This window comes from Protopterus annectens, chromosome 6.part0, assembly GCF_019279795.1.
Source record: "Protopterus annectens isolate FY-2018-M chromosome 6.part0, PAN1.0, whole genome shotgun sequence".
In the NCBI taxonomy this organism is placed as follows: domain Eukaryota; kingdom Metazoa; phylum Chordata; order Ceratodontiformes; family Protopteridae; genus Protopterus; species Protopterus annectens.
The window spans coordinates 182,252,235-182,277,493 of NC_056737.1; the positions used below are offsets into that span (position 1 = coordinate 182,252,235).

At 40.8% G+C, this 25,259-nt stretch overlaps 1 protein-coding gene across 1 annotated transcript in view; it reads right to left on the reverse strand.

The window, feature by feature from the left end:
• Positions 1–25,259, reverse strand: part of PTPN21 (protein tyrosine phosphatase non-receptor type 21) — a 1,442,744-nt gene that overhangs the window by 211,356 nt on the left and 1,206,129 nt on the right. Inside the window, exon 15 of the mRNA XM_044073481.1 lies at positions 9,376–9,594. Within this exon, the coding sequence (XP_043929416.1) occupies positions 9,376–9,594 (219 nt within the window). The remainder of the gene's footprint in view (positions 1–9,375; positions 9,595–25,259) is intronic.

Consider the following 25,259-nt stretch of genomic DNA (forward strand, 5'->3'; position numbering starts at 1 on the left):
CAGGAGCCTTCCACGCACGCTGCACGATGACCCGGACAAGTTCATCGGCAGGTGGAGTAACCCAGGAAGTAGGGGGCTGGGCACGAAAGGCCTGCAGGAACACACACTCCTCAGAGGTCAGATTAGAGGGCTGCCAGACACCTCTCTGTTTAAGGATTTCAAGGATATCACCAAAGGATACCTCAGAGGGTGACCGAGGGGATCCTTCCCCCTCATCAAAATCTGTGTCTTCAGTGAGAGACTCCTCTGTGGAGTCCATGTGCTTCCTCTTACACAAACTTTTCCAGTGGACTTCCTCAGAGGGAGAAGCTGGGGAAGAAAGCGGAAAAGGGGGTTTCCTGTGGGAATATGTCCTGAGGCTCTTGCACCCAGTGTCCACTAGGTGCGACTTGTGAAAACAGTGTACCAGAGGAGGGTGGGGGGATAGACAGCACAGTATCACCAAGAGAAGCCAAAGCGTTCTCCATCAGTTGAAAGGCTGGTCCATCTAAAGAGGGGTGAGTGTCCAGGACGAGGATCACCCCTCCCCTAAGTGGCTCAGCCTGTTAACTCAGATTCCCCGGATGGCTGTGGAACAGCATATTACGCGTGTCACAACTGTCATCCTGGGTCATAGCAAAACTCTCCTGCCATGAAGGTAACTGCTGTTCCTTAGTGAGATCCATAAAGGGAACCACAGAGGGGGAAGACTGTGCTACATCAATGGATTTCAAAGGCAATGAAGGAGGAGAATAAGAAGGGGTCTTTGGAGATGGGTCATCACCTTTCAAGGAAGGATAGGTCCTGGGGGGCAGGATACCTCTGGCCAGAAGCACTTGATCCACAAGATGCAACACGTCGTGTTCGGAAAGGCTTCTAGTGTACCTCACGGAGACTTGAGAGAGAAACAGGTCTGTCCACAGAAGAGACAAGCTCTGTGCCCACCTCACCAGTCCACACCGAGAACAACGGTGCCAAGAGGGACTGGACTACGGGTGTCTACACTGAGGTAATCATTGGTGCCGAAGGTCACGGTCTGCATTGACACAAGGATTGGTGCCGAAGTGGTTGCCGGTACCAAAGCTGGAACCGATAAAACTGGAGCCAATAACTGAGGCGTCGGTTCCGAGTAAGATGTCGGAGCCAACATGGTCAAGGTCTGCGCCGACTGAACGGTCGGTGCCAATGCAGTAGTCGTAATAGTCTGAACCGAGGAGCCCCTCGGTGCCGATATAGTAAAGGCTACAGGGGAAGATGGAGCCGAGATCACTGATGGTGCTGAAGGCCTCGGTGCCGAAGGTCTAGGCGCCGAAAGCACTGGGGCTGACTGAGTGAGCTCCGAAGCAGAAACTTTAGCCTTTTTAGGTCTTGGTTGGCGGGAGTCCCCAGCCGGGGATGAAGGCAAAGACTTGGCCTTAGTAGGATCATTCAAAATTTTCTTATGGGCTCTAGGAGTGGTTGAAGCCTCCGACCCAGAAATAGCCTCTGAAAAGGGAGATTTGAGAAGTTCCTTCAGCAACAACTTATTTTTCCTTTCCAACAAGGTTCTGTTAGAAAAATATTTGCAAATAGCACAGGGTGGGTCAACAGATAAGTGGGACACACCCAAGCAATAAACGCACAAAGAGTGTGCATCTGATGTAGGTAATTTGTGTCCACAATCAGAACACCTTTTGAATCCCGGACTACCTTTCTTATCTGCCATGATAGAAAAAGGGGACAGTAGAAAGGGTACCAGCAATGGTACAAAAGAATACCCGAAGGTATGAAGAAAGGAAGACATTACCAACGATGGTAAGGGAGAAATACCTCGCAGTAAAAGGTGCAGAGTAAAGAGAAGAAAACTCAAGAAAATATGGTTGCTAAATGCGATAGGGTAAGAGACAACAAAATAGAAACTTTTCTGACAGAAAAAGTTATATATATGACTAGTCTGACAACAAATATCTATACTTAGCTCAAGAGAAGCAGCTTGACATGACCGAATGGCAACGTGGCAAAAGAAATCTGAGGTAACAGAGAGAGGGGGATTATGGGTAAGAGTTTAGCTCAAGAGTTTGTAGCTGATGCGAGCTTGGAAAATGGCTGGCTCGGTTCCGAGGTTGGAACCGATACCCATGCGTAAGGAATGAATGAGGATTAACAATATCAGATGCGATGTTAGTTACATGGTGGAACCGCTAGGCAGAAGGCAGGGACACAAATTGTACCATGTTAACATGATGAAGCCTTACCATGGTAGGGAGGCCCTTGTGCTGAGGATTTGCAGTGGAAAGCAGGAGGAGTCTGAGGGAGATCTGGGGACTGATCTCCTTAATGAGGCTTGGGCTGACACACCTCAGTGGAAGAGGTAGCAATGTCCCACAGCTATCTCCTACCCAGGTTCAAAAAATCCGAGCAGTGTTGCAGGAATTTGGGGACATGTTCACTGGGAGACCAGGGTGCACCCACCTGGGGTAGCACCAGGTGGATACAGGACCTCAAAGGCCTATTAGACAGGCCCCCTTATAGAGTGCCTAAGAGAGTCGAATATACTCTGAGGGAGGAGGTACAGGAGTTGTTGGAACTAGGGATGATTCAAGAATGCAACAGTCCCTGGGCCTCCCCAGTGGTGCTGGTGCCAAAGAAGGATGGCAGCACTGGGTTCTGTGTGTACTACAGGAAATTAAATAGTCACAGAGAGTCAGATGCTTACCCCATGCCTACGACAGATGAGGCCCTAGAGCAGCTGGGTGGGGCTAAGTATCTTACAACCATTGATCTTACCAAGGGTTACTGGCAGGTGCCCTTGACTCCCAGTGCTAGAGAGAAGTCAGCCTTTGTGATTCCTTTTGGCTTGTATGAGTTCACAAAGATGCCCTTTGGGATGAAGAATGCCCCAGCAACTTTATAGAGGCTGATAGATCATATAGGGGCAGGAGGGTTTGCCTTTGCTTACCTAGATGACATTGCCATCTACAGCCATTCCTGGCCAGAGCACCTTCAAATTGTCAGGGAGGTGCTGGGCAGACTACAGAGGGCAGGGTTGACCATTAAGCCGAGCAAATGTCAAGTAGGTATAGCAGAGGTCTCCTACCTAGGAAATAGAGTGGGGAGTGGTAAGATAAGGCCAGAACCTGCCAAAGTGGAAGCCATTCAAGCATGGCCTGCACCTGTTACTAAAAAGCAGGTGAGGACATTTTTAGGGACAGTAGGATACTACAGAAAGTTCATCCCCAGTTATATTACCATAGCTGCTCCCCTCACAGACCTGACAAAGAAGAACAGAGCCAGCCAGCAAAAGGCCACGTTACTAAGATGGAGCCTAAGGTTGCAAGCATATGCTATGTCAGTGCAGCACCGCAGTGAGATTAGCAATGACAATGCAGATGGGCTCTCAAGACAGGGAATGGGGTAAGGTATACTCAGATAGACCTAACCCTCTCAAGCAGCATTTCTCAAGGGTCACTTGAAAAACTAGCTTGAGTTCTCCAAGGGGGGAGATGTGTGACGATAAGGGAAGGCTAGTGGAGATAGGTGAAGGCTGCCAGCCTAGCCAGATAGAATTTTATAGATAATTCTGTCATTTGTAAATATTAATGTAAGCCACAGGCTTGTTGTCTTAAATGGAAAAAATGCTGTTACAAAAATGTAACAACAGTGCACTCTGCTGACCAAGTAAAACATGTTGTGACCCTTTGATCTAAAGTTGGCTCTGGCCTGTCTAGGTGAAAGAATTCTTGCTATTGTTTTAAGGCCAAAGTTAATGGCCAGAATTTGCTTGCATAAATGTCCTTTACTGCTCTGGTTTCTGCTCAGAGGTGAAGAATGTAAATGTAGTTTATGTTAGCCTGGGAACCCAGGAAGTGTGAAGAATGATGTAATGGGAACCAGGAATGTGATTTAAAAAAGAGAGAGAATCAGAGAGCATTAAGCATTTTTTGTCTTGACCATCCAACTCATCAACACATTGCCTGTTTCTATATGTAAGTTTATCTTAGACTTGTGTTTTCTCTTAGAAATAGCTAGAAACTAGAAAGATTAGACTAAGTGTTTTTCTGTGATGTCAGAACTGTACCTCTGAATTATTTTAAGTGTGTCTCTGTGATCTCAAAACTCTTGACTAGCACTGTGTTGTAAAAAGTATTGTCTTGTGTTTTGACTATTTGTTATTAAATATTTTTAAACCCTTTCAACTGTGGCTGTTTTTGTAGAGATAATTTAAACTCTTTATAGTACCTGCATGCCTTTGGTAAAATTGTACAAAGCCACTCCAATAGCTTTAGCCATGGGCTATACTACCAACCGGATAATAATATTGCACAGTAATAATTGGGACACCCTTTAAAGGGCCTTTGAGTAGCTGATAAATATTAGTGGGTGGTGGCAGCTGGTACTACTGTATAGTCTTGGAAAAAGGGGGACAGCTAGAGAACCTGTGACAGTCTTCTCCAGGAGTGTCTGTGTGGTTGTATAAACTTTTATCAAAGTGTGTGTGTGTGTGTGTGTGTGTGTGTGTGTGTGTGTGTGTGTGTGTGTGTCAGCTACTTGGGCAGGGACACTAAGCTCTGGTTGGACAGACAGGGTGCTGGAGGTTTTAGCTTGCCCACTAGGCTGAGATCTGGACCCTTTAGCTGTACCACTGGGGAGTCTTACTGGGGACCTGGAGAGCAAGGGAGCGACCAGCCCTGGACTGACTGGGATCTCTGCATGCTCTTAAGGGAAATTGCACTTTACTGTGTGTATTTTTTATCTTTCCTCCTGTATGAGACGCCCCTCACTGGTGTTAGTGGTGAGGATTGAGGCTCCTTGATTGCTGGACCAGGCCACGAGTGTCACAATTAGTATAAGAAGCCTTACTACTGCATGTATGGTTACTATCTTACCTATTCGGATATTGTAAAATGTATTAATTGTATTCTGCCTGGCATTGGTGATATTATATAACTTAAAAAAATTCTGACTGTACTGCACATACTGGAAGTTTTCTCCACAGGTCTTTGTTGAAAAGGGGTATTTGCACCCAGCCAGACTTCCTTAGTCAACAAATGTAAAATAAATAAGTAAATCACACTTTCTACTACTGAAACAACCATAAGAAACTGAATAATTTTTATATGGTGTCAGCTTTACTAAACTTGAGGATGTAATACTTGACATAATACTTTCTTGGACCTTTTCTCCTTGGTCCTCCCCAGAAAATGGGCTCTGTCCAGTCAGATTATCTCATATATCAAATGAAAACAAACAAATTAGCCTTTCTATTAAATAGCACCTATAAGTATTGCTGTATCATGGATCACATTAAGAAGCCAATCAGCAGAACTAAGTCATTAAGATAGTAAACAATAATGCCCAACAAATGTGGGTGTTAGAAAATAACAGACTGCCTGCTGTATTCTAAAGCCCGATGCTACAGACTCAAGGCCTCACCATACAAAACCTACACTAACAGAAAAACACTTTCCCTGAATCTCACCTTACCAAAAGACACTAAACTCATCCAAACCCCACATAAAGTTTCACCTTCCCCACACCACCTTACTCTCGTCTGCTAACCCTAATCATAACCATTCTTCTGCCCCTAATTCTGCATGATACCTATAGAAAAAAAAACTTTCGCTAATAGCACCAATACACAAGGAAAGCACAAACACTAAACAGACAAAACATAAACATCTAAAATCTATCCCCTTAAATAGCTATTAGTCTAAGTCTAACCCTAACCTGCACACACACACACACACACACACACACACACACACACACACACACACACACACACACACACACACACACACACACACACATCCAAGTCCCGCCCCCACCCCCCCATTAGGGAAACCACCATAAAAATTTTCTCCAAAGCCAACTTCACGCTTCTTGAGACAGAAGTGGCAAACTTCATGACACCCACGCAGATGGACAATAGAGGTACAACTGCTGAATCCTACACAAATACACTTCATAAGCACTTACAAGAGTGCATGGATCATGCTGCCCCTAACAGAACCAAGATGCTATCCTCCAAAAAAAGGAAGCCAATCTGGTGGTCCCTTGCTATAAACAAACTCTACAACAGAAGAAAGAAACTGTTGCAAAAAAAAAAAAAAAAAGAGTAAAATTCCATGATTGGAGGAACTCCCTGGTCAGCCTCAGTAAGAAGCTGAGATCACTCATAAAATCCTCCAAAGCTAGTTACGAAAAAAAATCACCACTAATTTGAAAGGCAACCACAAAGCATTCTATAGTTATGTCAAGAATCTCAATGGCAACACTCAGATCTGCTTTGAGTTACAGCACAATGGCACTAAATATACAGAACCAACTGATATTGCCAACATCCTGGCAGATAGGTTCAGTGCTAACTTTACCCCCCTCTCACCCCCTAAAGGGCCCATCTATACCAGAAGAATGCAAAGTTCCTGTAATCACGGCTGCACAGGTAAAAACCACTCTCACCAGAGCCAAGAACACAGCATCCATGGGACCTGACAACATCCCAGGCTGTGTTCTACACGAACTACAGAATGAACTGGCACCCCACCTAAGCACCATGTTCAATCATAGCCTCACCTCAGGCTTTGTGCCCACTGAATGGTGCACAGCGACGGTTATCCCACTCCACAAAGGGGGAGCCACCACGGACCCAGGAACTACCGCCCCACTAGCCTAATGAGCCTGGTTTGCAAGGCCATGGAATGTATCATCATGGAACTTATAAAGACACTGGTAATCTCCAAACTCTGGACCCCACCCAGTTCGGGACTGTAAAAGGCAGATCATGTCTCCTAAACCTGATAGACATCTTTGAAGCAGTCACCAAAGCTGTAGATGAGGGTAAGGTGGTTCACACAGCCTATCTAGATCTCGCCAAGGCTTTTAACATCATCCCCCACTCTGGAATTACAGATAAACTCACTAAACTAGGTATAAATCCCTGTGTCACAAGATGGGCTGCCAACTGGCTCACTGACAGAACCCACACTGTGAAAGGCGCAGACTCCAAATCTGACTCCAGACCAATGACAAGTGGAGTACCACAGGGTTCAGTCCTGGGTCCTCTCCTGTTTGGTATCTACTTTTCTGAAGTACAGGCTAACACAGAAGGTCTTTGGCTAATGAAGTTTGCAGATGACTACAAACTAAGAGCCATAATCAAAACTCCTAATGATGTGGACCTCCTACAAAAGGGCCTCACTGAGACAGATACCTGGTGTCAAAGCCATGCCCTCAAGCTCAATGCCAAAAAGTGCATTGTCATCCCCTTTGGTAAAAACTCTGTACCCATGAGCTACCACATAAGGTGGTAGTCTACTTAACACTGAAAGTGTGATAAGAGACCTTGGGACACAGGTGGACAGTAGTCTCTCCTTTGATAATCACATCGCCACTGTAGTCAGAAAATCCTTCTACGTGGCACAACTCATCGCAAAAGGGTTCTCATCCAGGAAAGAAGAGGTCATTGTTCCCCGCTACTCATCACTGATTAGACCCATTGTAGAGTACAACATCCCTCGTGGTATGTACCTCACAAGACATCTACAACAACTGGAAAGGCTGCAGAAATACCTCACAAAGAGGATTACCGGCCTCAAACAGATGCCCTACGCAGACAGTCTCAAAAAACTCCAGATTTACTCCGTCGCATATCGGCTACTCAGAGCCGATCTCTGCCTAACACACAAAGCTATGTGAAACCCACAGCTGTTGGACATGCTCCACTTAAAGAAATTACAATCCCTCCGAGCTACACGCTCTAGGGACCTAAACCATGTCACCACAAGAAACAGAACATGCTGGAAGGATTGACTCCAGTCCCAGAGACTTCCCATACACTGAAACAAACTACCCATCTATATCAAACAAAGCTCCTCATTAGCACTCTTCAAGAAAAATCTTGATGACTGGATGGAAAATAGGAAATTCACCCCGGAGATCACCTCTGTGGCTCTGCTCAACAGGGGCACAGGAAAATAATTTTCTTGGGTGGCGAAAGCCAGGCTACCTTTTTGGCTAGGCTTATATAGGCCCTACGGCCAATAGCCTAGTACCTACCTATGAACAGACACACACACACACACACACACACACACACACACACACACACACACACACACACACACACACACACACACACATTTATTAACTAAAGCAGCTTATAGAGCTGCTAAATTTGCTCCACTGGCATAGAGAAATAAAGCCCAGGCAGGGAGGATGGGCATTACCATCCCATGCAGAGAAGGCTGTGTGCACACTAAGGAGCTCATGAGTACATGTTGATTTCCCTGGTGCAGACTGGGGATACAAATTATTGGGACCTCCTCTGAGTGGGCAGGACAGCCCTGCTGACATGACAAGCAGTTCAGCGTTGATATCCACCTCCTAACCTGGCCATGTGTTGATACTGGGTGAGCACACGGGGAAGGGGCATAACAAAAAATACTGAACCAACCCTGACAGCTGCCTACATTTTGAACCCTCCCACCCAACCCTGACCCAGTGATAGGGGAATGAATTGGCCAACTGACTCAGAGGGGCAAATAACTGGCAGGCAGCTGGGCAAAACAGAACAAAAAAAAAACTTTGTCAAAAGTGTTGATAAATGTACAGAAAGCAAAACATAAAATGTACTCCAAAATAATAATAATAATAATAATAACAACAATAATATTAAAAATAATCAAGGATGATGATGTCATATGTGCAGTATTCACCCACTTCTGATTTTTTTATACCACTTAAGCTTTGCTCTCAAGGTCTGTCTCCAGCACTCACGCTGTCACCATTAATTATTGCTTAATTATGAAGGAGGTTGATGATTTACTACTGTGGAAACAGAACAGGCTGCGAGTCTACACAACACATGGGTTGAGCTACAATTAGTTGCTAAGAAACTCTAATAGTCATAAAAGCAATACAGGCATTCCAAGAGTCTGCCTACATTTAAAAGTTATTATCTTCCCAAAAAAGTAAGGAAAAGGAATAAAGAGAAACAGCACACAAAGAATGCTTTGTAGTGGATGCTACCCTTTTTGCATTTCAAGCTATTTAAGCAGCAGTGTTACTGCAAGACCTGCCACAAGGAGATATGTCTTCTGTGTTGTATTCTAAGCATGCCTCAACCTGTTCACCAGTGACATGAGGAGTGAACATAACTTAACCTTTTACCCAGTGACATGGGGAGTGAGCACACCTTAACCTGTTAACCAGAGACACGGGGTGTTAACCTAATTTAACCTGTTAACCAGTGACATGGGGAGTGAACATAACCTGTTAACCAGTGACATAAAAGTAAAAACACCTTAACATGTTAGCCAATGACATTGGAAGTGAACCCAAGTGGTTAACACTGCGCATACAGTCACTAAAAGACTTTAAGGCAAGTTTTACAGAGTATACAGGTACTGATCTCACCTTAACATGGGAGGCATTGATGTAACCCGTGTTGTTTTCCTTGGTCGGTACCAGTTCCACTCTTGTATCATCATAAGGTATTACATCCTGGAATCGGTTTCTTTCTGTATTTTCAGGGAGCTGGGCAATGGTGCACTCGGCATTCAGTCTTTTTTTTGTAACTTGCTCATATTCTGTAAACACCATCCCCTGCTCTAGCCGCTGCTCCAAAATTCTCCACTAGAAAAGAGCAAAGAGTTGTCAAATACTAAATTTTAAAAATGTGTCACTGCACTTAAATATCCTGCAAAACCATCATGAAAGGTCAAAAAGTTGCTCAGGTATGAAGGCTGAAGTTTCAAGCCTGGAAATGGCAAGTGATTACCACAATTCTTATATAATAATCTTGCAATGTGCAAAATTAATCTTATGGTTCTTAAGTTGCTTTGCCAACAATAAAGGCAAACTAAATATTATCAGACTAGTGCTCCTGTGTCAACTCTAGTGTGTGCTCAGTGTCAGTGGGTCAAGTATAATGGATGAATCAGTGTATGAATTAAAAAAAATGCATAAATCAAATACCAAATGCAGTTTTGGTTTCCTCTGCATGTTCGAGGATTGTAACCGGAATAATCTGAGCTGCAAATATTTAAGTGCGATTAGAGGGAAATATAGACAAATTGTGAAACTGCTGTGCACTGGAGTGCTCCCTTTTCCCTGAGTTATACTGATCTCAGCTATAGTATACATATAAGCAGCATAAGTGAGCAGATGCAACCCCCACATCACAAGGTGCAAGGAGACATGGCCCCTTGCAGAAAAACAAAAAAAACCCATTTTAAATGCATAACTGTGACTTTGGAAGTTCATTGTTACTTGTGTTAAATGTCATTTAAATTTGTGTAATTTCAGCTTGGAACCATGGTGCAGAGGGATGGAGCTCAGACTGCTGTACAGGGGGAGCCAAGTAGAGAGGGGAGGAGTGAAGAAGAGAAGCTCACTTTCCTCTCTCATGGGGGGGGCGGGGCTTGCTTGCATTAAGTGACGCACAGTGATGGACTGTCTCTCTGATGGAGACTGGATGGAACATCACTCATGCCTGTGGTGTACAGAAGGGGCAGCTTGGAGGGAATGCCCATTGAATAAGTAAGAAGATATTCTCTGCAGACAGCCTTATAGCATTCCCATTCCCTGGAACCTCATCATTTTTTGATGAAGTATATGCTCAGAAGGAAATGTAAAAGTTTGTCCAAAAGAAGTGAGCTGTGAAATAGGAGAGTGAGTTTGCTTCTTGTTCTTTTGGTAAAAAAGAACATGGAGAGTCTGTGCCAGGTAAATATTTTCCAATGTTTCAAAGGAAAAAGCTTATGAGAAGGAAAAAAGGAAAAAAAAAACACAGGAGTCGATCAGAAGAATCAAGAGTACTTTGGAAATAAAGCAGAGACAGGATTTGGGAGATGTTGATCAACAGCAATAAAAGCAGTAACTTGGAAACTGACAAATGCGGAATTACAAAGCAATAACTTATTTGTGAAACATGACAGAGCAAGCAAATCTGGAAACACTGGACTCTTCTGGACTTTGTTAAATTTGTAGGGGACTCTAAAGCATATGTCCTACTTCAAGTCATTAATGTTAGGAAAAATTCTTGGGGAAGAGGAGGAAGAAAGTTAACTAAGTAAAACAAATATTTTTCTTAATGGTATAATTTTAATAGTGCATTATTTTCCTTGCATGCTATAAAGTAATGTTTTCTCAGCTATTTTTAAGTGAAATGGGGATACTAAAAATAAGTGCTCCTGTTTTTTTCATTTCTTTCTCCCTTCTCCTCTCTTTCACCTTGTTCAATTTTATGACCTGTAGGCACTGCAATGTAAACAAAAGAAAAAAAAGAAAGAAAAGAAAAATCTGGGTATAAGAGCATGACAAAAAATTAGTGTGCATTTTCTTATTCTTGCATAGGGGAATGACCGGATTAAGGACCTTAGCTTGAGCTAGTAACAAGTTTTAAGAGAAAGCAAGTAAATGAAAAAGAATATTGATTACTATGAGGCTTTTTTTTCTAGTATGTATATATATATATATATATATATATATATATATATATATATATATATCTAGGAGACAATCTGATAAAGAAAAATGGCTAGGGGATAATGTTCTCTGAAAGCAATGAAGTGCTTTCCCATCCGACAGAGCTATAAAGATAAGATAAAACCAGACAACACTTAGCAGAAGCAAAGGTTGCACCATGGACCTTAGTTTGTATAACCTTTCTTTTAGGTTACCTAAAGTCAGTGAATGTGGCTGTCACTCTGGAACATCTGTTACTATTGGGAAGTTAAAACATCAATATCTGAAGATGTACATAAGTTTGTGTGTGATTAAGTTAACAGGTTTTAGGGGGTATTGGGGTGTGTTTGTTTGAGGACTTTCAATAAAACAAAAAGTTTTGTAAGATTGACATAGGCTTAAATGGATAAGACATGAAAAAACTGTATAAAAGATCAACCTGCCAAACAGCGTGTGCACATAACATAATAGCTGGAACTAGACATTTAACAAAAAAGCTGTTATACATAAAAGGTGGGTATAATATTTTTTAAAACAATGATGCTTTCTGTAATGGTTTTAAATGTGAATGGTCTCACAGACAAATACAAAAAAGAAAAACAAGCACCACTGGACACAGAAGCTAAGTTCCGAACTTTTTATTTCGCAAGTTAAGCACGTTCATCCAACCTCTGTTGGACTTCTTCAGAACAACATATGATAAAAACTCAACCTTTTTTTGTGCAGTCATACAGCTTGTATTTATTGTGTGAATTTTAATAGGTATTAATAGGTGTTTTAAGAATGGGGTAAGTTTATTGACTTCTTCATTAGTCAATTAAATTTTTATTAGGATATTATTAAATTTTTCAATTGTTCAATTAAATGTGTGTTAAGATGTGTATGAAAAGGTTGAGTTTTTATCATATGTTGTTCTGAAAAAGTCCAACAGAGGTTGGATGAAAGAGCTTATCCTGTGGAATAAAAAATTCGGAACTTAGCTTCTGTGTCCAGTGGTGCTTGTGTACCTTAGTGAAGTGTGGTTCTTTTGGGTTACAAAAAAGAAAAAGTAGAACTATATTAAAAAAATGTACACTGCACATAGCTATGCTACAGGAGACATACTTGGAAAGAACTGAAAGTGAATTTGATAAGGAAATGTTTTCAGGATGGTTATTCAGAGGAATACCTCATACAAAGGAAAAGAGGAGTACTTATAATAATTGCAAGACAAGCTCTCATAGTGATAGAAGAGGATAAAAAAGATAACAATAGTAGATTTATATTACTAAGGGGCTACTGGCATGCATTTATATTCCAGCTATAATGGAGCATAAGAAAATTCTGGGAGAAATAATCAGCTTTCAGCAAGGAATATTACCTATAGGTGGGGACTGGAATTTGAATTGCATCAGTGAAGATGTGTCTGGGGAGAGGGGGCAGAAGGAAAAATATAACAAAGGGGGCAGACTTTTGAAGAAATTTATGAAAATATTTGGCAAGGAAGATGTGAATTCAGTACTAGGTGTTTGGAGTGAATGTACATATTATTCCCCAAGGTAACAAAAACTAGGCTAGGCTAGACCGATATTATATTTCACAGGAACATGTGCATTTAATTGAAGGTCCTGATAAATACCCAATAATTAAGTCAGATCATGCGCCAGTAATAACTAAAAGAAAAACACAGGGTAATTAAAAATGAGACACTGGTGCTTTCCCACCTGTCTGGTGAAAACAGAGGAATTTAAGGAATGGGTAGTGGAAATTATTCAGGAGCTATTGGAGAATATAGAATTTTTTTCTGAAAATATAGCTAGGGAGTGGGATAAAAATTAAAGTGTAGTTTTAAAATAGGGTGGAAATGAAAGGGAGATATGGATAACAAGAAATAAAAATTATTTAGTGGGGCTGACAGATTTTAAAGCACTGCAAAATACAGGACGTACCACATAACAAGAAGATGAGCAACTGCAGAATGCTAAACAGAAAATAAGGGATTACCTTGATAATATGTATGAGTTTTAAAAGACAGCTGTTAAGCAACTGTTTTTTGATAATAACTCTTGAGCACAAGAACTTTTAGCACAACGACTCAAGTAAGAGAAAACAGAAAGGGCTGTCAACAAGCTTAGGGAATCCTATAACAAGGAAGATAAGAAGAAATCCTGTAGAAGTATTAGAAATACTTCGGAAATTCTATAAATGTCTGTATAAAGCAGAGAAATATGGAAATCAAGAAAAGGTACAAACAGAAATGTTTATGGAAGTATTAAATATGCCAGGGTTAGAGGTAGATGAGTCTCAATTACTAACAGGACAGCAGGAGATGAGATAAAATGGTGATGTATAACCAATCCGCGGGAATGTCCCCAGGAAGAGATGGCATTCCTATGGAAGTTTGGAAGCTAGGAGGGGAAAAACTGATAGAGATTTGGAAGGTTTTGCTTAACAGTGTTTTAAGAGAAGAAGTACCAACAATCTGGAAGAAAGCGGTGGTAACTGTAATACCTAAAAGAGGGTAAAGATCCATCAGATCCAGCTTCAATCAGGCCCATTTCAATACTAAACTATGATTATAAAGTGATTATATTTATAATGGCTAAAAGAATGACAAAAGTGATGTCAAAATTCATAGATATGATCAACATGGTTTTTTGAAGGGGAGGCAAACATTTGACAACATTAACAGAACAATGATGATCCAGAGGGAAGCAGAATTTAAGAAAATACCACTGTTGGTGGTGGGTCCTGATGCAGAGAAAGCATTTGGCAAAGTAAGCTTTGACTTTATGAGCAGTGCAATGGAAGTATTTGCATTCTTTGATAAAATTATAAGGTTGATTAGGAAGATATGTGAGGGATCAGAGCTGAAAATGAAAGTGGGTGGGTTCTTCTCTGATACTTTCTGCTTGAGCAGCGGAACCATACAGAAGTGTCCTCTTTCCCTTTGTTATTTGCATTATATTTAGAACCATTGGGAAAAAAATAATGGACTCAGAAATTCAAGGATATAATTGGTATGGTAGTTAAGAAAAGCTGGCTCTATTTGCAGATGATATTATTTTATACCTGATAAAACCGGAAAAGGACATTACAATGTTGTGGAACATTTTGAGATCGTTTCAGATCTTTTTGGGAAACAAAATTAATGAAGCTAAAACAAAGGCAATATTGGTAAATTATGTACCTACATACAAATTGGTTCAGCAATATCCATACTTATGGGGACATGATAAAATGAAGTATTTATGAGTATGAATTAAAAATGATTCCTGTGTGGCAGCTAAGGATATGTGGGAAGAGACTAAACAAAAGATAATACAAAAACTGAGAAATTAAAAGCTTTGTTACATGGATATGGGTAATAAGATACAACCAGTTAAAATGTTTTTTGTCCCTTTAGTCTTATACACAGGTCAGGCACATTTTAATCAACCAGAGGAAAAGGCGTGGATAGCAATTAATAAAGAGCTGAATGATTTTTTTTTTTTTTTATCTAGGAGGAGAAGACGGCACGGGTCAACTGGGATAAGCTGATTCTTCAAAATGGAACAAGGATTGCCGAATTTGAAGGGGTATTTCAGAGCTATACATTTAAGGCTCCTATACACAGCACAATCAGAAACCTATCATTCAAAGTGGAAAGGGATGATGATGATGAAATAGGAGAAACTCAAGAAACAAGGAGACACTGGGATTTCTGATGCAGACCTTTAAGGAGAATAACAATAATCATACAGATTATTATATTCATAAAGTTGCAGAATATATTATAAGAACTAAGCCAACATGGGAATGGAGAAAGGAGATTCTGCCGATAGGGATGACTGCAACTAGGGATACAGACAACAGACAAGAGGGGGCTGGAATTTATTGGAGAAAACTGGTAAATGAACCAAGGTATTGGGAACAAATAACTAGACAGGGAAAGGTAACAGAATGGGAAGATGCCAAGAATTTACTTGGACTGCAGATTAGAGATTGCCTTACCTATCAAGGATTGATACCAGAGCATAGGCAAAGAGAAAGAAATAGGGGGAACCTAAAAGAAAGACCAATGCTGGTAAAGTTTTTAGTAGAATCTAGAACAGAAGCTGCTGTTAAAAAAGGAATAATTAGGAGCACATATAAAACATTGCACAATAACTATAAGAATCAGTCAGAGGAGGACAGAAAGAATTGGGAAAGATAGACTGGATAAGCAGTTCACAAAACAATTGGGGGATATGTGTTTGTCTCCCAATCATCTTCTTCTTCTTGTTCTTTTGGCTGCTCCCGTTAGGGGTTGCCACAGCAGATCAACTGTTTCCATTTCTTCCTGTCCTCTGCATCTTGCTCTGTCACACCAACCACCTGCATGTCCTCTCTCATCACATCCATAAACCTTATCTTAGGCCTTCCTCTTTTCGTGTTACCTGGCAGCTTCATCCTTAGCATCTTTTTCCCAATATACTCTACATCCCTCCTCAGGACATGTCCAAACCAATGTAATCTTGCCTCTCTGGCTTTGTCTCCAAACCTTCCAGCCTGGGTTGACCCTCTAATATACTTATTCCTAATCCTGTCCATCCTTGTCACACCCAGCACAAATCTTAACATCTTCAACTCTGCCACGTCAAGCTCTGACTCCTGCCTTTTTGTCAGTGCCACTGTCTCCAAACCATATAACATAGCTGGTCTCACTACCCTCTTGTAGACCTTCCCTTTCACTCTTACTGGTACGCTTCTGTCACAAATCACTCCTGACACTCTTCTCCACCCACTCCATCCTGCCTGTACTCTCTTCTTCACCTCTCTTCCATATTCACCATTACTCTGAACTGTTGATCCCAAGTACTTAAACTCATCCACCTTCACCACCTCTACTCCCTGCATCCTCACCATTCCTCTATCCTCCCTCTCATTCACACACATATATTCTTAGTCCTGCTGACCTTTATTCCTCTTCTCTCTAGAGCATATCTCCACTTCTCCAGGGTCTCCTCCACCTGTTCCCTACTCTCACTACATATCATAATGTCATCTGCAAACATCATAGTCCACGGGGACTCCTGTCTGAGCTTGTCTGTCAATCTGTCTATCACCATTGCAAATAAGAAAGGGTTCAGAGCTGATCCTTGATGTAATCCCACCTCCACCTTAAACGCATCTGTCATTCCCACTGCAGGCTTCACCGCTGTCACACTACCCTCGTACATATCCTGTACCACTCTTACATACTTCTCTGACACTCCCGACGTCCTCATACAATACCACAACTCCTCTCTAGGCACCCTGTCATATGCTTTCTCTAACTCCACAAAGACACAATGCAACTCCTTCTGACCTTCTCTGTACTTCTCCATCAACACTCTCAGAGCAAACATCGCATCTGTAGTGCTCTTTCCTGGCATGAAACCATACTGCTGATCACTAATCATCACCTCCCTTCTTAATCTAGCTTCCACTACTCTTTCCCATAACTTCATGCTGTGACTGATCAGTTTAATCTCTCTGAAGTTACTACAGCTCTGCACATCACCCTTATTCTTAAAAATCGGTACCAAAACACTTTTTCTCCATTCCTCAGGCATCCTCTCACTTTCCAAGATTTTATTAAACAATCTAGTTAAAAACTCCACTGCCATTTCACCTAAATACCTCCATGCTTCCACAGGTATGTCATCTGGACCAACAGCCTTTCCGTTCTTCATCCTCTTCATAGCTATCCTTACTTCCTCCTTGCTAATACACTGCACTTCATGATTCACTATCTGCACATCATCCAACCTTCTCTTCCTCTCATTTTCTTCATTCATCAACTCCTCAAAGTACTCTTTCCATCTGCTCAACACACTCTCCTCGCTTGTGAGTACGTTTCCCTCATTATCCTTTATCACCCTTACCTGCTGCACATCTTTACTAGCTCGGTCCGTCTGTCTAGCCAATTGGTACAAGTCCTTTTCTCCCTCCTTAGTGTCCAACCTTTTATACAACTCTTCATACGCCTTATCCTTAGCCTTCGGCACCTCTCTCTTTGCCATGCACCTCATCTCCTTATATTCTTGTCTACTTTCTTCATCTCTTTGACAATCTCTCTTCTTCTTCACCAACCTCTTTCTCTGTATACTCTCCTGTACTTCTTCATTCCACCACCAGGTCTCCTTGTCCTCCTTCCTCTTTCCAGATGTCACACCAAGCACCTTTCTAGCCATCTCTCTTACTAGCTCTGCTGTAGTTACCCTGCTATTCGGTAATTCTTCACTGCCACCCAGTGCCTGTCTTAACACTTCCCTGAACATCACCTCACAATTACCCTTTTTCAATTTTCACCATTTGATCCTTGGTGCTGCCCTCACACTCATCCTCCTCTTCTTGATCACCAATGTCATCCTACAAACCACCATCCTATGCTGCCTAACTACACTTTCCCCTGCCACCACTTTACAGTCTCAAATCTCCTTCAGACTGGCCCTTCTACATAACATATAATCCACCTGTGTGCATCTTCCTCCACTCTTGTATGTCACCCTATGCTCCTCCCTCTTGTTAAAATATGCATTCATCACAGCCATGTCCACCCTTTTCACAAAATCCACTACTATCTGACCTTCTGCATTCCTTTGCTTAGCACCATACCTACCCATCACTTCCTTATCCCCTCTGTTCCCGTCACCAACATGCCCATTGAAATCTGCTCCAATCACCAGTTTCTCACCCTTGGGTACAGTCATCACCACTTCATCCAACTCACTCCATTTTTCTTTCTCATCCATCGCACACCCAACTTGTGGAGCATATGCACTAACAACATTCATCATTACACCATGTTTGTCTCCCAATATGCAACAAAATCTAGAAGATTTAGGATTTTTATTTGGAAATGTTTATATAGATATTTTTATACCCCAAGTAGATTCCAGAGAATTTTTCCTCAGGTAGTGTCACTCATCTTGGTTTACAATTGAAGAAGAACGGGTGGGGTAGTTCATTTATATGCTTTATTACAATGAAACACATCAGGATGGATAGCAGCGGTGCAAAATATAAACAGATTACCTGACAGACTACACAGACATGCATCCTTACATCTCAACAGCTTTCTACAAAATGACAGTCTGGCTTGCATGTGCTCAGTATTTATACATGTGCAAGACCATGGAAAGCTTATTAAAGGTATACATACATTCTGATCTACATCCTCCCTCTTTAGTGAACTGCCCACAATAAAATGACATCTCAAAAAAGACATGCAATTATAAAGACAATGAGAAATAAAATGTTCATGTCCAAGCAGCTGTGTACCTGGAACATGGACTGGAAATGCGACCTGATCTAGTGATATAGCAATTAGGACTGGGTTTAGCAACAATTATAGTCATTGCTGAACAATCAATCAGTTTCAGGAATCTTCTCAGGAACAGGATATTTGGTGGACTGTCCTCTGGAACTGGAACACTGAGATCTAGAGTCTTTCAAACAGGCAATGTGCTGCAATACAGACTCAAGACACCAGTACTAAATGTTTCAGATTCTGCCTAAATTCAGCTCCTTGTGATTCCACAATATATAATCTCAGCTCTGGACATACACTTTTCATGACTTCAATCTGATCAAAACTTTTGGAAATCTGCATCCTCCTCATCTCGCCTTCTAGTAATGGATTGAGCACTTTGCTGGACTTATCACAATAGGACTTCTGGTATAAGCACTTCTTCAGCAGATGGGCTTTTACTGATCTGTTGTTCTTGATACATGGAACCAATACATTACTGCTAATCAACAGTGTGGTTCTGGTTTGTCTCGACACAAGTCTCTGTGCAGGTGAACCAAGATATTTATCATGAAGAACATTTCTGAGATTCAAGAGATTCAGAAAAACATCGCTACAGTCTTGTTTCAACTTCTCTAATAACGGTTTTGCACTTTGAATTGCACATTCTGCCAAACCATTTGACTGAGGGGTACTCAGGGCTACTCGTGACATAAATAAAGTCCCACTCTTCAGCAAATCTCTTGAACTGTTGGCTTGTAAACTGTGTACCACTGTCAAAAATAACTTTATGCGGACTACCATGGACTACAAAAATCATGCTTCAGCTTAGTAATGACAGTACTGGATGCTGGATTAGGAAATAGGTCAATCACAAACCATTTTGAATAAGAGTCTAACACCAAGTAATGTTGACCATTCCATTCAAAAATGTCTGTAGCTACTGTTGACCAAGGTAGCGCAGGAATCTGGTTTAGCTGAAGTGGTTCTTTCTGTTGATGTGGCTTAGTGCTATTACATGCAGAACAAGATGAAAGTACTCTTTCAATATCCTTTGACACAGAAGGCCAAAATACTAGTTCTTTTGCCCTTCTTTTGGTAAAAATCAGTTCCTGGGTAGCCATGATGCAAAATGGTAATGTACTCTTGTTGTAAGAATTTTGGAACAATCACTTTTGGACCTTTCATGATGATACCATTGTCAAACAAAATCTCATCTCTGTAAGGAAAAGAAGGTTGTAGGTCATGAGATAAACAAAATTGCTTTTATTGCCATTCTCGACTGATAAAGTGGTTACGCTTCTGGAGAACTGGATATGAAGCAGTATGAGTTCTAAGCTCATCAAGGCATGTGGAAGAAAATTTCTCACTTCCATGACTAAAATCAAGTTGCTCATTTTCATGCTGTTCACTGGTATTTCTGGGCGTTCTGGATAAAATATCAGCAAGATAAAGAAGTTTGCCTTTTGTGTAGACAAGACTGAAATTATACTTTTGCAATTTCAAACATGTATTGCAATCTGGCAGGAGTTGTATGCATAGGCTTTCTCAAATAGTGACTAGATGTTGGTGATCTGTTTCAATTTGGATAGGTCTACCATAAATATAATCATGGAACTTCAAACATGCAAACACAATTGACAAGAGTATTTTCTCTATTTGCGCCTACTGCATTTTGGTTTGGGTTAGAGTCCTGGATGCATAGGCTATTGGTCTACCCTCTTGAAGGATGACTGCACCAAGACCAAACTTTGAAGTATCACAAGTTACTGGTTTGTAAACATCATAGTATCTGAGAATTGGTGGGTTGGCAATTCTCTGTTTCAGGACATCAAATGCTCTTTGGTGTTGTTCTAACCATGACCAGGATACATCTTTGCATGTCAGCTCTCTAACCTGTGCTAAAAGTTGGCTTAAGTCTGGAATGAACTTGCCTAGCTAGTTAACCATGCCAAGAAAACATTGTAGGCTTTGAACATTGCCTGGAGCTGGCATCTCAAGAATTGCTGTTTGCTTGAAAGGATCTGGTCATAAGCCTGAAGTGGTAAACATATGACCAACATAAGTAACTTCTCGTAGCCTGAACTTGCACTTCTGAGGTTTCAGCTTAAGATTCATTTCACTTGCTCTTTCCAGAACTTTCTTCAGGTTTCTGTTATGCTCGGCTTCACCATTACCTCTTACTAGAATATCACCTACTATAATAGCACGGATATCCACAAAAAATGTGCTCCATGGCACGGTGGAAAACTTCATTGGCAGAATGTATCCCAAATGCCATTTTCAAAAATCTGTACCGGCAAAAAGGAGTACTGAAAGTGGTTAGCAATGAAGATTTACAGTCAAGCAAAATTTGCCAAAATGAACTCTCTACATCCAAAACAGAAAAAACAGTGGCATTTGACATAAGAGCAGCGACTTCTTCAACTGTATGCATTGGATGATGAGGTCTTTTTAGTGCTTTGTTCAAATCTCGTGGATAAATACATATTCTGATATGATCTGAGCTTTTCTTATGAGCTACCACCATGGAAGATACCTATTCAGTAGGTTCCTCAACTGGACAAATCACACCTTGCTGCATTATTTTATCTAGCTCAGCTTTGACACTGTTCTGCATTGCTACTGAAACTTTCCAGGCTGGTCTAACAACTGGGCTGACTTCTGAGTCTAACTTCATGGAGTACACAACTGGGATTTGCCTAGTTTGTCTTCGAAAAGATCAGCATAGGTAGAAAAAACACACTGGACAAAATTAGAACAGAGATCTTTCAAACTTACATGGTGCACTTCCTTACGAAATGGAAGTAGTCCCATTTTCAAATGGTCTCTGAGGCCTAATAATGCCTGTACGTACCTTTTGACTATGTAAAGTTGTAAGACATAGCTGTTTCCAGCAGAATGACATAAAAGTACTACTGAACCTTCAGTCTGAATTTCTTCACCACTGTAAGCAACAAGCTTCACACACTTTGCCAAATCAAGCTTCTCATCAGCAAACACTCTAGCAAATGTTTCTGCTGCCATAACATTGAATTTTAAACCTGTGTCAACTTTGAGCTATATGGGTCTCCCATTTGTCCGGACAGTACAAAATGCTTCATTCTTTGCCCATAAATCTATTACATTGACTGCATCATTGAGCACAGGCACACCATCAACATAGAGCAGACTCCCTCTTATCCGGTCTCGATGGGACTGGACCTTAGGATAAATGAATGGCTGGCAATCAGAAAATGCTTACAAAATAGCATTTAAAGGTTACAAATCAGATAGAACAACAGAATTTGTGTTAGCATGCATTTTTCTAATGAATATTAAGTCTAAAACTCATATGTTTATCATTACAGAGGAGGCAGATGTGCTGTTCTTCTACGTTGTCTTTTGCTAGGGAAATTTGATGGCCGATTAAACAGGAGGCTGGTTAAAGAGAAGCTGGATAAGAAGGATTTCTACTGTAAAAAGTAGGGTCACACCTTTCTAATTGATCAACTTGTCTCTCTGAATGTTCACTTTTAATAAAAGAATGAGCCTTATTTGATTTACAAAACCTGTGGAAATGAGTCCGCTTATTGCATTTGTGGCATTGCTGACCAAAAGTTAAGCACTTTTCTCTTTTGGGTTTATAATTTGCACCACAATTACGACAGCTGAATGTGAAACTAGAAAGCTACAGGGTTTACCAGGGACTGTTACAGGGTTCACAGTTGCTGCCATGTGCTTGGACCCATTTCTTTTAACCACATGCTACACGCTATCAACATTAGCTTTAAAATATACTGGAAGCATGCATTTCCCATTTGTAAGCACATTTGTGTGCCTTTCTGTGAGCTCATATCTCTGACAAATCTCAATGGCCTTAGTCAAATTTAAATCACTCTCACGAAGCAAAATCTTTCTCATGGCATCATCTTTAATACCACACACAAGTCTGTCTTTTATCGACTCATCCCTTAAATCGCCACATCTGCACATTTTAGCTTTGTTTCTCAAGTCAGTTATATATGCTGCAAACGTTTCACCAGACCTTTGATCCCTTGTGTAAAATAAGTGCCATTCCATTGTAATATTCATTTGGGGGCTACACATTTCTCTAAATTTACATTTTAAGCACTTGGGGTGTTCCCTTGTTTCAGCCTGTACTGGTATATGATGGTTTTCCCCTTTTCCTGCAAACACAGCAGGTGCATACACAAATGAACGTTCTCTTTTCTATGGCTTCTGAACCAGCTAAATTAAGCAGAATAAATGCCTTTGTACAGTCATCTTTATCAGAAAATGCAGCTTGTATGAAAATATCGTACTCTTGCTCAAACACTCTCGAATTCTCTGCAATATCATCATCAAGGACATGAGAACTTGGTTTTCGAAATCCTTCAGCCAAGCCAACAAAGTATGCCCAAACACATTGAAAATATGGCCCTTGTAAATATGTACGAACATGCACACACAGACAGTACTTGTAGCAGCATTCAAATGCGCAATAAACTCTTAGAAATACTGCACTTTGCGAAATATGCTTTGAAATGGCTGTATTTTGCGAAATAACTGTACTGTAATACTGCACATATTTGCAAACACTCTGTATTCCACGGATACCTCAAATATCTTTAATTAATGTGAAAAAGTAGCACATAGCAAAAAATGTGGTTGTTTTCCTTATTTTATACATTTTAAGTAATTTGGACTTTATTGCAAACATTTTTGTAACTATTTCAAATATTTTTATCAACATGTCGCCGTTTCGGACATTTCGTTTAACTAGAAATTTGTTCTGAGCATTCTGAGTGCTTTGTTTTATAGTCTTCAAGTAAGAAATCATTTAAGCATGTTTTAGTACCTGGAATTCATTTTACGAGTTCTATGTGGGGTAGGGATGATCCATTCCTCTATATTCCTCCAACATTAACTGAGTGCCTCTTGGTCTTGATTCTGGATCCCATTCTGACACCATGTCACTCGTCTTGATTTACAATTGAAGATGAACAGACGGTGTAGTTCGTTTATATGCTTTATTACACAGAAACACATTAGGATGGATAACAGCAGTACAAAATATAAACAAACTGATTAATTGACAGACTACATAGACATGCATGCTTACATCTCAACAGCTTACAACAAAACAAAGTCTGGCTCACTCATGCTGTTTTATACACGTGCAAATCCATGGAAAGCTTCTCAAAGGTATACATACATAATGATCTACAGACAGACAGCAAATGTTGGAGGTGTAATGGGTAAAAAAGATAATTGGGAACACATTTTCTGGGACTATAATGAGTTGGCAGATTTTAAAGATTTCCTATAGACTACTCTATCAGACATAATGGGTAAGCAAATTCGTATAACTAGGGAAATTATTTTTCTGACCTATGATACAAGATTGGAATTGCCTAGACATAGTAAGGCCTTGCTGAGTCTAATTATGGTGGCCACCAAAAAAGCAATTAGTAGAAAATGCAAAACAAAGTCTAAACCAACTGTACTAAAAGTAGTGAATATAATAACAGAGATAAAATAACTGGAATTGGGATCTTTAGAAAAGGTTAGGAGCAAATTACATAGGAATAAATGGGAACTGTGGGAACAGTACATACAGGGGAGGAATGAATTTTAAAAGAAGGCAGGATTTGAATAAGCTATGTACTGTTTGACTGACAAGGACTGGGTAAATTATAAGTTGTTGTTGTTGTGTCTTTCGGCTTTTCCCCGTTAGGGGTCGCCACAGCAGAACTCCGGTCCGCTAATGATTGGCAGTAGATTTTTATGTGCAGAGTTGCCAGCTCTGACGCACAACTTTCAACGAAGGTACGCCCATTCATGCACGTCTCCACAATTTTTGCAACTAAAAGTGTGCCAATATGGTCTGTGATGTAAAATACTTGAAAATGGAATTGTGTCGATATGGTTTATTTTCATTTATATAAATGCATGACTGCCTATGCCATAACTGATAATTTAATACAGATGCTTCTTGTTTAAAAAAATAAAGAATGCTTAGAGACCTTCAAGGAGGCTAAAAATGAAAAGGTCTTATGAGAGGTTGATATTGCAGCTAAGGGCACCTTGATGGAGGACTATCTCAGTCTTAAATCAAAAAGTCAGTTCCATGACATAGAGGAATAAAGCCCTAGGTAGGGCCTAGATGATCTAATTTTGATTACCAGCTCAGGCACTTGATAGCGCCAGTAGAGGGGCGGGTGGGATGGAGGAGCAGAATGTGCATAATCACAATCCTTCAAAAGTGGAGCAGCAAAGGAGTGGGAATCTTTGGATGGGCTTACAGCTTACCAAGCCACAATATGGTGGCAGCTACCATTAGCAAGTGCAATGGAGCAGGGCATTGCTATTCTAAGCAGGTATGTGAGTAGGTCATACCTCTCCTGGGGTGGGGTTATGGAGTTGTACAAAATACTTTCACTGTTAGGATGAAGGCAAGAGCAGAACGTCCCTTCCATCTGTCTGGATGTTAACCCACCTCTATATTACCAAAAGCATCTCAGGAGTCATTGCCACCAAAAAATAAATGAGCTCATGGATGACGGGACGGGGTTAAAGGTCAAAAGACAGATGAAGGTAAAGTACCTAGAAAAAA